Raw genomic sequence first — 18,449 nt, 5'->3', positions numbered from 1 at the left:
TAGCGTAAGCGCCAACCGCCATAAGGTACCTTTACCGTGGGACGTCACATTTATGACTCTAAACGTATTTGCTCATAAAATCAACTTGGCATCTACATAATGTATAACCAAAATGACTACAGTAATAGATCAGTCATTCAAACCAGCCACACACCAGTACGCTCTCATATTCAACTAACATTTATCTGAATCACCGAATTATTATTACTATAGAGAAGCCATACCAAACAATGAAATTCGCAACCTGTACCACGCAAACAAAACGTCGTAAGCGCCACGTAATTCATGGCGCTTACGCGTTTATGTCGCGAGATCTACGCTCCACTTCCGTAGTTTGTCGTCGGGCGACAACAACTCATGGCGGAAAGTACTGATTCTCTGTGGCAGTTACGTAGTAATAATATTTCAATGATCTCAATAGCAAATAATTGACGTTAGCTGAATGTGAAACTTTACTGGTGGCGTGGGCATATCTTCAAAAGCAAAATCTTAAACAAATAGAGATTTCCGTCTGTTCTATAACATAGTGTTTCACAATTCCACTGTGATAGCCTTTAAAAGTCCGTGGTGTTAATCGTTCGCTCGCTCCTCGGTCAGGGGTACCGCGCGGGTGTGAGGGGCGATGAGTGAGGCGTCACCAGCGGCTCCAGCTCCTGAAGTCAATAACGAAACATCATCAGTTATATCTAGAACAGATATGGGTATTAACAAATCTAGACAATGGAATCGAGGCTGGGAATTCGTCTCTTCTTCGCAAATTTGTGTTTTTGGCAGTGACGGAAGATATTACAAAAAATAAAGGAATAAGGTACTTTTTTTTAGAAACTTACATATAAATTAGAGAAAAATTAAGTGCTTTCGTCGCTCGTGACCTAAGGAAGATGTCTTGAAACGTACATATAGTTTCCGTTTGGGCAACTAACCTCCTTCTTGGTGGTTGTTTTTGTCTGTAGCTGACGTTCGTAACTATAATGAGAAACTCTGGACCACTGAGGGCCTACCGCGAAAAACACACTTCGAAATTTTCTTTATCTGCCTCTCAATCGCTCGAATATGGAATAGCGTAGAACCAAAATCAACGTGCTGATGCCCGATAGGGTAGTAAAAATAAAGTGAGAAAGTTGCAACATGCATGCATGCAAGTTAGGTAATGAGTTACGACTCTGTGTATAAGCACGTTGCTTTTAACCCCACGATAATCTACAAAAGTAGTGCACTTTTGTCAACTCTTAATCTAATTTAATTAATTATTTTATACGAGAAGTACCTACAGAGCCGCGGTTTCGTCTCGTACACCTCGGGGAACTTGGCTTCCCGGCCGCGACAGAAAGAGGCCCCGTGATAGACTCGCAGAGGATTCTTGCCACAGAATCTTAGTGAGAATCTTGAAGAGTACCATAGTAACTTGACCTCACAGATCGCAGAGGAAACTCGCCACAGAATTGTATGTGAGGATAAAACTGTACCTGCTGGGGCCGCGGCCCTTGTCACACCATCTCGTGCGCCGCCTCGGCGAACTTGACTTCCCTGCCGCGGCGGAAGGATGCCGCGCGCCGCGGCGGGCTGCGGCGGCGCGGCGGCTGCAGGCTCGCCGACGAGGCTTGCGCGAGCAGCCGCGGCACGCCGCGCCCGAACGGCGACTGCTTGAGGAACTGCCGCGCCACCATTGGCTGGAAGTATGAGCTGCCTGAAAACAAGACAATTTTGTGACTTTAAAGGCATGTGCACACCGGCTGCGTGTGCGTGACGTGCACGTGCGCGTGTGGCGTTGTAGTACTTATACAGATCCTTATGAGAGATGGCACACCGCTTGCGTGACGTGTGCGTGTGCGGCTCCAGCATTTTAGCGCACGCACACGCGCACGTCACACACACGCAAGCCGGTGTGGCTCGGCCTTAAAAGGAGACGCTCGTTGGGATCTTTTTTTTTTCTATGTAGTTTGGTTGATTTGTCAAACCGGCTGAATAATTAATTAATTTCTTGAAAGTCTATAGGTACTTCATGCTGCATTTTATATATGCTAGGCGAGGGGAATAGCGAACGCGAATATGTGGACGCAGGAAAAACAGATCTCTAGCTACTTGCCTCATCATTTGCTTCACCACTCGCTCGGACAAGTAACTCGGTGAATTTTATTGTTAACACACCTATAGTCATTTGGCTGATGTAGTCTTCGTAATTTTGTAGAATAAGCATTTGTTCTTTGAAAGCCACATTTGATGAAGTGTGCTGGTGGCCATTAAATGATGGCTTATAATGATTATCTTGTGCAGTAGCACAGAATAAATAATAGTACTACCGTACAGAAAGGAAGCTTCCTACAAAACCGAAGTTTGACAGCGGTTCAGGGTCGAATCATACTATCAAATATCAAATATCAACATTTATTCAGCAAATAGGCCACAAGGGCACTTTTACACGTCAACATTGAATTTACATAAAAGCAAAAATAATAACATCAACAATTTTATAAAATAAAACTAACAATTCAATCTAACGTATTACAATTACTAAGAGATGTATATGGTCTCTTAATGTCGAATTACATACAAAATACAGATAAAAAACACACACACAAAAAAATCTATAATATTTAGAGGTGTAAATGTCTCTAGGTGTCAGAACTATAAGATTATATAGTTTATCAAGTTATCCTTAGAGATGTATAGGGTCTCCAAGAGTCAATATCCTGTATAATTAATACATTCATTAAGAGAAAAGAAACATACGAGAACAGAATGAGGCGTCTCACTGTAATTAATTAATAAAAATTAAGTTACTAAGTATGTATAATAGCTCGTGTTAGCTTAAACAGACCAGTCTCCACAAACAGCACCCGTTCACGAGTATGACGCGTATCTCAGCCATCGTCTCCCTCAACCTTCATTCGGGAAAGTGGCGACCCGATCAACGACGCCACCGTAAGCAAAGACTTTTAAGCGAGCATGACATGTTCAAGCTACCGGCCTATATTAATATTAAATAGTAATAACATGTAGCTGTAAGACACTGCATTTTGTGCTCATATGTTACATAAAAAGACAGTATAGCTTCACATAATTACTAGCCTAAGTTGACTTAGAGATGTAAAGGTCTCTAAGTGTCAGAAACATTAAAAATATTGGTATGTACAATCAAAAATAAAAATCAAATAAATAAATATGTACTTAGAGATGTATAAGGTCTCCAAGTGTCCAAAACTAAAATTACATTAAACAATATAATCAAGCGAGAACATCATTGTCTCATGTGTCAATTCTACTGGACACTAGCATATTTAATTCACAATGTAAAAAAAAAACAATATTTATTTAACTCTTATTATACTAATGAAATCAAGCTACCGGCTTAAAAGCATCTCTATCGTTTATAAAATCATTTACAGTGTAGTACGCCTTAAAGTGACATTCCATTTCCAACTGCAGCTGCAATACTGTTCATTTTCTATGGAAATTGACAATGACAGCGACGCGTTTCCATAGTAAAATGAACAGTATTGCAGCTGCAGTTGGAAATGGAATGTCACTCTTACTTAACAAGGAGCGCTTAATGTGCGACTTAAATTTGTGAAGTGGTAAATTCACTACATCAGTGGGGACTTTGTTATAAAAACGTGTACAGTTCCCGACGAAAGACGTACTAACCTTACGGAGGCGGTGGGCGGGCACAGCAAGTTTATGTTTGTTGCTATCCCTTTTTAATACATGACACTATCCCTTTCGGCTATTTAGGGTTGTCAAAATTCAAGTGATTATCTTATCTGTGGTCGTGCACGCAAAAGGAAGTCAAGTGGTGCCAACCCTAAAAATTGCTCGGAGCAATGCTGAGCCGAGCGGAGCCGAGTTTGGCCGAAGTCAGGAGATTCGCACCCCTGGCAGTAGTTCCATTTTGTAAAAAAATTGTTAGTTTCTATCAAGGGGATAAGTTTTGCCTTACACATTTATTGTATTTATTCTCTCTGTCGTGTTATGTAGTTACTTGTTTTGTACAATAAAGTGTTTTATTACTGCTACCAATCCTAAAAAGAAGGGAGTTGGGAGGTATTATCTTTTTTTTATGAATGGGCTTACTCATGGCTACAGACTAGCAGAGGCGTAGACGTGGTCTACGATAGAGCGAGCTCGCCCAGAAGGTGCCTGTTCACTCTTGATTTGAAGATCTTTCTTCAAAAGGCCTACTTACTCTTGCTGGTGGAGCGCGTACGCCACGCGAGGCTGCGCAGGCGTCCGCGTGTACCCTCATGTACAGCATCGACGCTGGCCGAGCGCGTCAAATGCGCCGTTTCGGCGTCGCGGTCCGACGGCCCTGCACCCAGGCCTTCGCTCACTGAGTACAGCTTAAGGGTTATGTCTTTTCCTGGAACGTGAAACGGATAGTTACAAATACAAATATCTTTATTCAGTAATATAGGACACAATTTTAGCTTACATTTTAGTTCACAACTATAATTATAGTTTAACCTTAGCCGCCAAGTGCAAAGAAAATAATGACATAGTTACCGCACAGTTCAGTGACCAACCCTAATCCCTAAGTCGTTAGAATAAGGTCTACAATTGGTCAGTTGATATTTTGTTAACGATTTTTGATTCTACAGCGGCTGTATCGTATCCGAAACTTGGAGGTAGGTAGTTAGAGGTAATTTACGAACACCCTAAATAGTAGCTACATGGCAAATGGCTATTTTTAATTGTTCCCTTGTTTTTGAAGTGAAAACTTCTTTAGCGGCGCTGTGCACTTTTTGTGATGGGGAAAAAATGTTAATCTCACGATAGCGTAAGACGTAAGACGCTTTGTAAGACGGACACGTGACCTGATTGAAAAACTATTAGTAATGTCATTGAATTTTCACTTCTGCCGGCACTCCCGGAGAGCAACCCGTTGTTTTTTTTGAAGTGTAAACTTCTTTAGCGGCGTTGAGCACTTTTTGAGGTGGGGAAAAAATGATAAACTCGATACAGCGTAACGCGTAACGTAACGCTGACCTCATGTGCCACGGACAATGTTATTCACCAAAGAACTTTAGTCATAACGTATCATAATGAGGTCAATTATTTAAAACTGGACTTTTATATTAAGCAATAAAGCTCAATGTTCTAATCATCAAGGATCACCAAGTTACATTCTAACTTTATATCACTCTATCTTGATGAAATCGCTAATAAAAATGAACTCTAGTACTGGTGAATAAAACTCAAAATATCATGACCAAATATGTTTATATGCGAGGTCTGCAAGGTAACTTTACAATTTCTATTCGAATTTTAAACAATTAACGCTAAAAATTTAAGCTCACTGGCCAGCAATTTCGGAACTAAAGTTTTTCAATACAAAGGAGGATGGGCCAATTAACTATACATAGTGCTGCAGACATTTTGGACTAGTCATTGAGTTTTCACTTCTGTCGGCACTCCCGGAGTGCAACCCGTTGTTTTTTCTGTCGGTGATTGATTGATGTGCTAGAACCACAGCTAGAACCGTCTAAGGCCCGGCGGTTCTAGCATACAGGGGATAATCGCTGACACCAGCACCTCTAGCACATCTTGCATCCGCGACTTAGACCGCGACTCGAGTCGCCATTCCCGCGGCTGTCAAATCTGTCGATTTCCGTAGCATAACTTGTACCCGCGACTGCAACAGCCGCGTAGAGAACTCAAAGTCGCGGCGCGACTCGTCAGTGTTACCCGGCGAAATCAAAGTCTAAACAAATCGATATTTGCAAGTGGCAACACTGAATCGGAAACCAGGGATGCGCTAAGTGCCCTCAGAATAATGCCCGGCGCGGTGTCGCAGGAAATAACACTCCCTATTAAGTTTCCATATAATACTTAACAATATCTTATCATTCACGCTTTGAATGTGTAGGATTATAGAATTCATTGTAAAAATAGAATTTTAAAAATAAGTGACGTATCCGCTTGTTATCTTTGATACGAGCGTATCTTATCATCAAATGTTGTCCGCATTCAATACAATGCATACGCGCGTGTGGATCGGTTGCAACATTTTAAAATGAGAAAAACCTTTATTTAAAATAATTTTTGTTACACGTATATATAAAAAAGTGCAACAGAAATTGCTCCATCAAAATAACAAAAGTTTTAGTTTTTATCTTCGTAATGTAACTTAACCCAACGTCAAGCATTGTTGTATTTGTAATTGTCGGTACGTACTAAAAGTTAAAATGAGCCAAGTATTCAATCTGGAAGGATCTCTATTTGAATCATCAGATGAAGATTGTAGTTCCAGTTCGAAAAAACTAAATAAAGCTGACATAAATGGTGTAGAACCAGACAATACATTAGAAGATCTCGCCTCCGATGAACAGGTCTATGAAATAAGAAAATTCCGATCACAGCAAAAAATAAGAAGGGGATACAATGCACCTATTAGAAGTTTTCAATCATGGCACGGTATGACTGATAAAGACGGCGTCCCCTTTCGAGCACCAGAAATTAAGAAAGAACTAGATAAATAACACATATGGTTTACAATTACACTCATGCGCTGCATTAGAAAAACGTGGACTATATTTCTTTGAACGCCAAAAATTATTAAATGCTAATCCTAAACTATCAGAGCCAACAAACGAACAGACAAAACCTCTAGAAGTAAAGAACAAACTGACCTCAGAGACTTATTCTGTTACAGAAAGAACATCTCATGAACATGCTTTAAAGTCGTTTGATGAACGTTTTTTTGGAGAAACCCAAAGAGAACCTATCGAAGAAATTATACCACTTGGAACGAAAATAGGGGTTTATGAAGCCCGAAAATTATTATGTACTAGTCCTAAGCTATCGCGAAGCAAAAATGATAAAAAACAACCAGCTGAAAAGCAACTTACTTCAGAGGCTGGCGATAACGAGACAGGCTCTGATACTGAGTTTGATAGAAATAAGTTTAAATGCAGTTTGGAAAGAACCCTAAACAAAATTTATCATGAGGCATTAGGTAAACCGGAAAGACGAAACACATCTGAGTCAGATTTAGAGTTAACAACGTATGAATTAGAGGAATTCGAAAGAAATGATATGATTATTTTTAATCATGAAAACTTTATTAGCGGACCAAAAAGACGAGGCACAGCTTTAGATGTAGCTGCATTAGAAAATACATTTAAACAATTTCGATTTCATATGACAACTCACCATGATCTAACGGAAAAAGAATTGTTTGTTGAACTACAAAAATGTAAGTGACGATACTGGTAAATTTTATTAGAACGTGTAGAATGAATAATGAATACAGGACAATAAAACGTAAAAAACAAAATAACACAAATTAAGCAAAAGTCACTAAGTACTATCAAAAAATTAAAGTAACAATGCACTTTATTACACTTGTAACACGGTTTATTGTCCAATAATTTCAATGGTGTTAGTTAGTGACTTTTGTTTGTCACCCGACGAAATATGGATTGTGGCAATCCTACACTGGTCAACATTTCAAATTTTTCTATTGAGAAGATTTTATATCCGTTACACATATCAACAAATGTACTTGAATTTTAACTTCCTACAGTACTCAAGGCACCTTTATTTAATCGTACAGTTCCTGTCAGTATATACTTATTTCCAAGAAATGCATATCGATAATCATTTTCTAACAGGACTTATCGTTTTTGTAATTATGAGTAATAGAATTATTACAAATGTAACGCCCTTTGAACTATTCGACCAATTTAGTCGATTACCAATTATCAAACCTGTTTTGTGCATTTCAGTTAGCAGAAGGGACTTCAGTGCCAGCGGCTGTCTTTGCGTGGCAATCCTGACTCACGGACAAGACCACGGCTATCTAAGAGCATTTGACACACGTTACTGCGAAAGAGACATAATCGCCTGCTTTGACGCTCGTCTCAATCCCAGCTTGGTAGCAAAACCCATCATAATCTTAATTCAGGTGAGAATAATAGCGCTATAATGTAAGTACGTAACCTGCAACCAATTATATGGCAGCAGACATTTTACGCCAGGCATAGGCATTATGGTCCAACCAGACCATGATGCACTTTATGTGGATTTCGATTTTAGAAAAACATAATACTAATTAAGTTAGTTTGAACTTACTTCGCACAGCCTCATAAGAAATAGGTAAGTATAAATACACTTGATTAAATATGGGTCCAAATGCGAGAGTTTAAAAGAGTTATATTGCAAACCTTTTAGATCGTTCAGTTACCGTTGTTACCAATAATAGTTATTTGTTTTACTAGGGGGCAAAGTTGTTGTTTAACCGCTCGTGCTAATATTGATACCCGAGCAAGCGAAAGATTCCAAAATTAAACCACAAGCGTAGCAAGTGGTTCGAAAAATGGAATCTTGAGCATTGCGAGGGTTTCAAAGCACGAAGGTTAAACAAAATTTGCCCCCGAGTGAAACACAAATTTTTTCACCACACCAACCCGAAGCAAATATTAAATGTAAAATATCAAACAAAAACAAACCAAATCAAATCCAAATGAATGTTATTAAATATTTATCATCCAAAATCATCATTTAAAAGTCAAATCTACCAGCAAACATAAGAAAACAACTCAAAATTTGCATTTGATTACTTTGCCTCACATGTGAATAAAATGCAACTTTGCTATCAGTTTTTGAAGTGCAAAGTAAGCCTTTCCGAGTTGGTGTGGTGAAAAGTATATTACCTACAACATAAATTTCATTTCGCAGGCATGTCGGGGTCGACAACCGGCTTCTGTTGTGGAAGTGCGAAGCAAAGATGTATCTGAACCTTTTCAGACTGTGGAACTAGATGCTTTATTACCAACAGAGAAATATCGCAGGCCCATGGACTCGGATATAATCATGTTTCATAGCGCTTTCTTTGGAAGAGCGTCTATTAGGTGAGTTTTTAGCATTTTAGCAAACTGAGTGGACGCTCGAGCGGGGCGTGCGGCGCGGCGTCCATATTAAGCGTCCATATTGAGCTTACTGTGGGACTTCGTTATTTCTGTTATTACGACGTATATAGGCTAAATTATTTATTTTACTACTAGCTGTGCCCGCGGCTCCGCCCGCGTGGAATTCGGTTTGTGTCAGTAAGCTTCTAAATATATAAAAAATAGTAAATTACATTACGCTGTATTTTTTTACTAAAAATACAGCGTTTCATACTTTTTAAAGCGCGATTTGTAGTAGTCCGACTACGCCCAACTCTTTTAGTATGAGAAAGTCGAAGTCGCATAGCTTTGGACCGCGTGCAGTGCGCCACATACGTCGGGCAATTCCCGACTCTTTTAGTATGAGGGCGCCGAAGGAACGCATTCAGGGCGCCACGTGCGTCGGGCTTAGCCCGACGCTTTGAGTACGAGGGTGCTTTCGGCTCCCAACTTTGGCAAGCGTACAGCGTGTCACATACGTAGGGTTACGCCCGACGCTTTGAGTATGAGGGAGGCACCCGGCTTTGCAACGCGTACAGCGTATTACGTACGTCGGTCTACGCCCGACTCTTTTAGTATGAGGGAGCCGAAGACGCCCAGCTTTGAAACGCGTACGTTACGCCCGACGCTCTGAGTATGAGGGCGCCGGAGGCGCCCGGCTTTGGAACGCGCACAGCGTGTCACGTACGTCGGTCTACGCCCGACACTTTTAGTATGAGGGTGCCGTAGGCGCCCGGCTTTGGAACGCGTACAGCACGCCACGTACGTTGGACTACTCCCGACGCTTTGAGTATGAGGGCGCCGAAGGCGCCCGGCTTTAGAACACGCACAGTGTGTCACGTACGTCGGTCTACGCCCGACTCTTTAAGTATGAGGGCGCCGAAGGCGCCCGGCTTTGGTAACCATACAGCGTGTCACGTACATCTCTTTTAGTATGAGAAAGTCGAAGTCGCCTGGCTTTGGACCGCGTGCAGCGCGCCACGTTGTTGGGCTACAGCAGATTCTTTTAGTATGAGGGCGCCGAAGGTGCCCGGCTTTGGAACGCGCACAGCGCGACACGTACGTCGCGTTAAGTCTGAAGCAGTACCGGATTAAGATATTTTGATGCCCTAAGCATTTCTAGACCATGGTGCCCCCTCTCCCTAATAGGGTCATTAAGATTACATTATTTTTTTGGTAACTTGAGTGAAGTTCATTGCCGCATTACAGCTGAGAATGGAAATCAGTCACATCATTTTATCTCGAAAATTGACAGTGCCGCAGCAGTAATTTTGCAACAGAGTACCTAATGCTGCTGCAGTCGCCACCCGAATGTCACTTTTATCATATCTTAGGTTAGAATGTAATTGAAAACTCGAGCGAAGCGAGCGCGAAAATTTTTCGATATAAAACGCAATTTGATAGACAGTTGTACATTTTTACTTTTAGTATGGAAATCAGTCACATCATTTTATCACGAAAATTGACAGTGCTGCAGCAGTAACGTTGTAACAGAGTAATGCTGCTGCAGTCGCCACCCGAATGTCACCTTTATCATATCTTAGAAAGTGATTGAAAACGCGAGCGAAGCGAGCGCGAAAATTTTTGATATAAAAAACGCAATTTTACTTTTAGTCCCAACCAGGCGCGAATCCAGGATTTCATACAAAGAAGGGATGGGACAGTTTTCTATCAGCCTAAGGCTCGATATTTAAGGGTTTGAGTGAGGTTGTTTTCATGCATAAAAGATGCAAGAAAGCAGAGCTTGGAATTGACCAACTGTGTGAGCAAGGCAGTAGGCCCAGCTGCGAAAGAGGAACGCTTGGATTTGGATCCACGCCCAAGTGTATTTAAGGCAGAAGATCAACTTTGCCGTAAGGCATGCAGAAGGCCTCGCATAAGACCTAACGCCGCACCGCAAAAGAGTGGGTTGAAATCGAATCTATGCATGTAATCACGACTCTTCTACTGCTACCGATTGTTTCCCAAAGAATTACGCGCCATTATTTTTGCAAATTAGCTTTTGGACAGCTAAAATATCGTGTGGTAAAAACGACGTGTCTGTCCCTATCTTTAAATTTGTTCTACTTTTTCAACCCGGCATTTTGGTGCCCCCCCTGAACGTGCCCTAAGCACGTGCTTGTTTTGCTTATTGGTTGATCCGGCACTGGTCCGAAGGTTTGACTATGAGGGCGCCTTCGGCGCCCGGCTTTGGTAAGCGTACAGCGTGGCACGTACGTCGAGCTAAGGTTAAGGCATTCAGAAGTTAAGGTGTAATAAAGAAACTCATGCAGATAAATAAATACATACCTACATACAAACACGAACGCTGAAAACACAATACACTCTCTCTCTCTTTTTTTTGGGTGGTCGTGAAAAAGATGTCACTGTGCAATGAGGGGTAATTAATTTACTGTCGTTTAATTTTGTTGTATATTATTAAACCGACATAATTATTCAATTAAATTTGTTGATGTTGAGTTAATTTGGCAATAAAAACCTTCTTCGGTGGCTATTCATCTCACTACGAATCAAATTCAGCGCCATCTGTTAGTTTACCAGGGTACTCAAAAGTGGTAGCACATAATTGAAATAAGTTTGCCCCTCCTTCCTAAGTAACGCCATAAGATTTAGGGGCAAACTTAAATCAAGCTAGTGTTGTGGCTAGCCCCCCTTTTAAGGGTTGAATTTTTATAGCCTATAACCTGGCCGGAGATTTTCTCGACAGATTAGTAAAGTTTGCATCAAAATCCGTTCAGCCGTTTTCACGTGATGCGCGTTCAAATAAACAGACAAACAGATAAACAGATAAACAGACAAAAATTCTAAAAACTGTTGGAACGTGTTCTGTTATCGATTTTAAGTATCCCCAGCCAACTTTTTTTCAAATATCTTCCATGTACAGACTTTCGACCCTCTACAGCTTTATTATATGTATAGATGTATAGATAGATTTAATTATTTATGTTAAACAAATGCACGTGAGCGTCCTTAGTGCGCGCTGCTCAAATAGAAATCTCGAGGCCACGATAGACACTCGCCACTGAGGCCGTACATTTAGTTACTTACATCATTATCATACACCACATTCGACAATGTTATATCAAAATCCAGTTTGCCAACGACAATAACAACAATTGACACCATTTTATATACTTCCACTTGAAACACACTGATGATTCGTCATAATTTAAACATAATTTTATTTTCAGAGTGGTTGAAGAAGGCACGTGGTTCATACAAACACTTTGCGAGCAAATTAGACTACACGCAGCCACAGACCACTTCGAAAAATTGTGCCGAAGGTTGCGAACCATCGTTGCTCACATGGAGTATGAAGGGGCAAAGCAAATGCCAGTAGTGACCTCAACATTACTCAAAAAGCTTTATCTTAAAAAGGCACCCTCTAGTTCAGACTTAGATGAAATTTAACAAAAAGCGCTGGTGAAAACGCTTTCTCTTATGCCTCAGTATTGAAGAAACTTCGGTAGAATTCGTTCGATAAAGGCGCCTTGAACGAATTCGATCATAATGTTTTCTTCGTGGCCCTCGACTTAGGGCCAGGGTGCACCGACCACAATTGACATACTGATCAACGCCACTCAGCAGTGAACTATAACATTTTCCGTACAATAAAATGTTGCGAATGTTTTAACGGCGACAGATAAATTGGTGAAACCTTACACTGACTAATTAATTAAATCAAAAGGGTAACGACCCTGTTGTAAGTTTAAACCGTTTTTTTTACTATAAATACCTACTTAACAATTACCCGAAAAAATTACTCTTTAACATCCAAGTATTGGTGCCATTCCCGGCTCGGAGTGAGGACCGGTCTAACGTGAGTCATCGAGGGGTCATCCTTTAGAATCTTTAGATCAGCGGCCGGCAACCTTTTAGCAGCCAAGGGCCATATAGTAGTTAACGAAGTTGACGTTTGTTTGACAATATTACCTACATACAAAATAGTTAGGGGGGCTCACGAGCCGCAAGTGAGAGGTTCCAACTAATATTTTTCCGATATGTCTAAACAATACTCAGAGCTCAAATGGTACTTTCAAACCGAATTTTAATATTGTTATTGCGCTGTTACCTACAGCTAAAAGCGTTTATTAAGGAAACTTAAACCTTGCACAAATGGGAAAGTACCCCAATTTACTTACAAATTGTACATCCGACCAGCTAAGCTAACGGACACTAGATTTTAATGCATTTCAAAGGCTTTCGTTGTGCTTCGATTAACGGGGTGTATGAAAACTGCCGCGTCATCGCCATGCAATCACGTGAACAATTGACTTGATTTGACTGACTCGATCACGCGGATTTGTGTTTACTTCCAAAAAATAGCGTTTACTTGTGCTTAATTAAACTACGAGGTGAGCATATGTACATCGAATGTTGGTTTGAAAATGAAAAGTAAGTAATTCAATTGTATACCTTATGCTTGTGCAATAACGTACAACTTTTTAAATATTCTGAACGCTGCAGAATAGCCAGGTAATTCCCCTATCAATTTTAATACTATCTAATCATTCGCGCTTCGAATGTATTAGGTACATACGTCTCTATACCTAACACTGAAAGTTCCTGGAACAAAAAATCTCTTCATATTTTTTTGAGAAACATGACATTCGGTTATCATTTGCAGATTGCTGACAAATTAAAAATTGTATTTTGAGTTTTATTCTTATTTTAACCTGAGTAATTTTTTTTCGTTTGAGTTCAGCCAAGAACAGAGATACAATAGACTTTTTAATAAAGCCACTTGGTACACGAGAACTAGCTCGTACAAGGGGTTACACTAAGAACTTAATTAAATCGCTTTGTTAGTTTTTTAAAGGATGAACATACCTACAGAAGCAAATCTCAAAAGTTTACATCGTAGTTGTGCAAAAAATAAAAAATATCTTACGCGAATCCTTACCTCTTGAATTTCATACAAGACCTCTACACCATTTTAGGATGATTTTATCAGAATGAAAATGTTAACGCGTGATCAGAATGGGTTAAAAAGCACGCGTTAACATACCTATAAAATTTATAGTGAATTTTTAAAATTTATAAGACTATTTAATAGTGAGGGCCAAATAAGTTCAGTCTTCTCTATTCTTAAAAACTTTCAGTTTACCCCACGTACTTCCGATTTATTCGCAATTCAATAATAACTGACTAATACACTTGTTATCTTTGATACAAGCGTATCTTATCTTTCATTGTTGTCCGCATTCAATACAATGCATACGCGTGCGTGGCTCGGTTGCAACGTTTAAAATTAAAAAAATACATTATATAAAGTAATTTTCGTTATACATTAACAAGTGCAAAAATGATTCCATAAAAATAACAAAAAGTTTACCTTAATATTTACGTAACGAAACTTAACCCAACGTCAAGCATTGTTGTATTTGTAATTGTAGATACGAACTGAAAGTGAAATGAGTCACGCATTCAATGTGAGCCTGGAAGCATCTCTATCATCTGATGATGATTGTAGTTTCAGTTCGAAAAATATAAACAAAGCTGATATAAATACATTGGACGCCTGTGTACAACCAGATAATATATTAGAAGATCTCGTAATACAAGAAGGTCTTTATGAACCTAGAAAATTGCAATCATGGCAAGGAAGACGAAAGGGATTCTATGCACCTAGAAGATTTGAATCGAGGCATGGTATGACTGATATAGACCACGGAGAACCATCAGAAATTGAGAAAGAAAAAGACATAAATGACAAATATGGATTACAATTACAGTCATCTGTCGCTATTCCTAAACTATCAACACCAACAAATGAACAAGACAAACCACCCGAAGTTAAGAACAAACTTACCACAGAGACTGATTCTGTTATAGAAAAAACACCTCATGAGCTTGCTATAAAATCGTTTGAAGAACGATTTTTTGCAAAAAATCAATCAGAGTCTATCAATGACATTATACCACTTGGAAAGAAAGTAGGGGTTAATGAAGCCCGAAACTTATTCGCTACTAATCCTAAACCATCGCATCGCATGAATATTAAAAAACCAACAGCAGAATCTGAAAAGCAACTTACTTCAGAGGCTGGTTACGACAGTAAAAAAGAGTCCGATGATGAGCTTGATAGAAATAAGTTTAAAAAACTTTTGGAAAACAAAAGTTACAATGATAGACCTAGTGAAGATATACCTGAAAAAAGCAACTCATCAGAGTCAGATTTAGAATTAACAACGTATGAATTAGAGAAATACACAAGAAATGAAATGATTATTTTCAATCACGAAAACTTTATTAGCGGACCGAAAAGACGAGGCACAGCTTTAGATGTAGCAGCATTAGAGAGTACATTTAAACAATTTCGATTTGATGTGACAACTCACAATGATCTAACAGTAAATGATTTGTTCACGGAATTGAAAAAATGTAAGTAACGATATGCTGGTACCTATGTACTTACATTTTTGTATTATACAGGATATAAAAACGCAAAGGCGTTGCTAACAAAATAAAATAAATTAACAAATAAAAATTTCTGGCAATCTACACATACTTAGTCAACCTTTCTAATAAAAAATGTTATATCAATAAGCATACATCTGGTAATCGGAGACAATTTTTTAAAGACAACGTTATTTAACTGTACAAATCCTAAAGCGTGTCGGTATACACTTATTTACAAGGAATTAATATCGATAATCTTTTACTAAACTAGCTTTTATTTTCTTGTACTATTAGAACTATTATAATAGGTACTAATATTACAGATATAACACCATTGGAAAAACTTGACCAATTTAGGCGATCACCAGTTGTCAATAGTACCCCATCTTAAGCCTGTTTTGTGCATTTTAGTTAGTAGAAGGGACTTCAGTGCCAGAGGCTGCCTTTGCGTGGCAATTCTGACTCACGGACAAGACCACGGCTATTTAACAGCATTTGACACACGTTACTGCGAAAGAGACGTCATCGCCTGCTTTGACGCTCGTCTCAATCCCACCTTGGTAGCTAAACCAATCATATTCTTAATTCAGGTAAGGGTATTACGCTTTAGTTTACTATTTTAGCCTTCCTCCGAGTATGTGGCATCAGTCAGTTTAGCTTGGCGTTGTGGTCCAACTGGACAACGACGCACTACTTACGACGGCTAAATTATACTAAAGTAAGTATCTTTAGCCTTACCATGAGTTTTAGTAGTAGTAGTAGTAAACAAACAAAACAAGTTTTATGCGGCCATAAAACGCTAGCGACTGCATCAATTCAAACGGAGTGCATCTCGCTTGCAGCAATGTCAGAGCGAGGGAGATGCATTGTGAGGTAGCTAATGCGGTCGCTAGCAAATACATAATATCGCAGTGTCAAACTCGTAAAAAGGAAACAGAACTTTACTTTCAATCTAAATTCATAGAAGTTAAACCTAATAACGAATAGGTATATATTGGCTTGAATAAAGGTAGTACTTAAATCTTGTATGTTTACGCGAAAAGAACTCAAAATACGTAAACTTAAAAAATATTTAGAGATTTTCGTTATACTTTTACTTCGTATAGAAAACTTGCAGAAACTTCAAAAGGCTCGGAAATGCTGTTTGTAGCAAAAATAGTACGGGAAAATCTTCATTATGGTCAAATTCGTTTCATTTGTCGGACTCAGTTTCACTTCGTGCACTAAGCCAGAATAAATAGCTCATGCACAAATTGTCGTTTCCCGTCCATTGCAATAATGAACTATTATTTTTGCAGGCATGCCGGGGTCCACAACCGGCTTCAGTTGTAGAAGCCGGAACCATAAATGTACATGACCCTATTCAGACTGTGGAACTAGATGCTGTATTACCAACAGAGAAATATCGCAGGCCCATGGACTCAGATATAATCATGTTTCATAGCTCTTTCTTTGGAAGAGCCTCTATCAGGTGAGTTAAACTCACTGAGTTTTACAGTAGATGCTTGTCTTTAGAAATCATAACGCGACGCGTTGAGTTATAGGGTGGAAACTGTGTGAAATCATGCATGGCTCAAACGAGGCGACCAGCGGGGCATGCTGCGTGGGCTCCACGTTATGCCTCGGTCACGGAACGCTGGCTTCGAGCGTCACGAATAGGGTTTGCACGACGGATCCGAAATATGGGAAGATCCGCGGATCCGGATCCAGATCCAACTAATTTCATACATTTCGGATCCGGATTGCAAACCCTAGTCATGAACGTGGACGTGCGTCGCCCGCCTTACATTTGTGGCGTCAGCGTCAAGCGTTCATGCTTCGAGTCGAGTTCGAGTCTCATAGCCCTCGTGTTAAAAAAGTAAATAAAATGAAATTGACATTTTGTTAAGTCATATGCACTTGTTAGAAAGGAATAAAATATAAATTACAAATCAGAAAACATGAGTCGAAATAGATCTCCTAAAACCGCTATACAAAAACACAGAGAGGGCCCATATTTTCATACAAAAAGTGCCTTAGGAAAACTGGGCCGTGTACTTTTCAGGTAGATCTTATCGTAAAGGCAATTTGTGCGCATAGTCAAAAAGAATTCAGAAAAACGATAATGAAAAAAAAAGTTGCATATATTATAGATGGTCAAGCAAAACTTGTCAGTAGAAAAGGGCGCGAAATTAAAATTTTCTATGAGACGATATCCCATCGCGCATTTTTCAATCTTTTCTACTGACTTTACCGCCTTTTTCTACTGACATAATCTGCTTGACCAACTTTATCTACTACAGTTTTTGAAATTATTAAAACTTCCAAAATGACCCGAGCTGTGTATTACACTGACGACTACACACTATTTAATTATAACTAATCTTTCAGAGTGATTGAAGAGGGCACGTGGTTCATACAAACACTTTGTGTGCAAATAAGATTGCACGCCGCCACAGACCACTTCGAGAAGTTGTGCCGAAGGGTTCGAACAATCGTTGCTCACATGGAGTATGAAGGGGCCAAGCAAATGCCAGTAGTTACCTCAACATTACTCAAAAAGCTATATCTGAAGAAAACACTTTCTAGTTTAGATAAATCTGAAAAATCTAAAGAGGAAAAGTGGCAAAACGAGCTGATGGAAACACTTTCTCGAATGCCTCGGCGTAGAAAAAAATTTGATCGAATTAGTTTAGTAAAAGCGCCTGAAGGAAGTACTCCGAGGGTAATAGGCGTGTTTACAGATAGATATCAAACTTTACACGTTACATATTAGGGAGAAGAAATGAATGTAACTAATTTACTATAAGAGAGGTTTGAGCTACTTTGAGTTTACACATAATATTTTTTTTACTTTACATATACATTTACACATTTTGACTGTACAAGTGTACAGTACATAATCATTATTGTCATGCTCAGTCAGCGCTGTAGAATTGTCAGATAATTTGGGTCATCCTAGTACTTTTTCATTACTCTACAATTTTAATTTCTATTGCCAGAAAAAAATATGATAAATAGATATTGAATCCGTGTACTTATAAAAATTGTGTTCCCAAATTGTACCTGAACCAAATCGTAGGAATTTGTACACCAAAATTCATATATTAATATTGATTAATGTAAAAAGATGGTAACCCAGGCATTTACCTTATTTTCATACATAACCGGGAAACAATTAAG

General features: G+C 39.3%; 3 protein-coding genes across 3 annotated transcripts in view; 2 read left to right on the top strand and 1 right to left on the bottom strand.

Annotated features, from left to right (window-relative positions):
• Positions 1-463: 463 nt before the first annotated feature.
• The window catches only part of LOC134666117 (blood vessel epicardial substance-A-like), a 54,002-nt gene continuing 36,016 nt past the window's right edge, over positions 464-18,449 (bottom strand). The window contains exons 7-9 of the mRNA XM_063523269.1: positions 4,184-4,357; positions 1,467-1,687; positions 464-653 (exon numbers count right to left, since the gene is read on the bottom strand). Coding sequence (XP_063379339.1) covers positions 1,488-1,687; positions 4,184-4,357 — 374 coding nt within the window. The 3' untranslated portion in view covers positions 464-653; positions 1,467-1,487. The remainder of the gene's footprint in view (positions 654-1,466; positions 1,688-4,183; positions 4,358-18,449) is intronic.
• On the top strand, positions 6,925-12,314 carry LOC134666366 (caspase-6-like). The gene is made up of 4 exons (XM_063523505.1): positions 6,925-7,192; positions 7,725-7,903; positions 8,677-8,849; positions 12,077-12,314. The coding sequence occupies exons 1-4, from the start codon at positions 7,033-7,035 to the stop codon at positions 12,294-12,296; spliced, it is 732 nt and encodes a 243-aa protein (XP_063379575.1). The 5' UTR covers positions 6,925-7,032; the 3' UTR covers positions 12,297-12,314.
• On the top strand, positions 14,158-18,131 carry LOC134666114 (uncharacterized). The gene is made up of 4 exons (XM_063523266.1): positions 14,158-15,269; positions 15,699-15,877; positions 16,586-16,758; positions 17,658-18,131. The coding sequence occupies exons 1-4, from the start codon at positions 14,300-14,302 to the stop codon at positions 18,040-18,042; spliced, it is 1,707 nt and encodes a 568-aa protein (XP_063379336.1). The 5' UTR covers positions 14,158-14,299; the 3' UTR covers positions 18,043-18,131.

The sequence above is a fragment of the Cydia fagiglandana genome, chromosome 7 (assembly GCF_963556715.1).
Source record: "Cydia fagiglandana chromosome 7, ilCydFagi1.1, whole genome shotgun sequence".
NCBI classification, from domain to species: Eukaryota; Metazoa; Arthropoda; class Insecta; order Lepidoptera; family Tortricidae; genus Cydia; species Cydia fagiglandana.
Note: the sequence above shows the minus strand (reverse complement) of the source record. Positions and strands in the feature narration are given on the sequence as shown.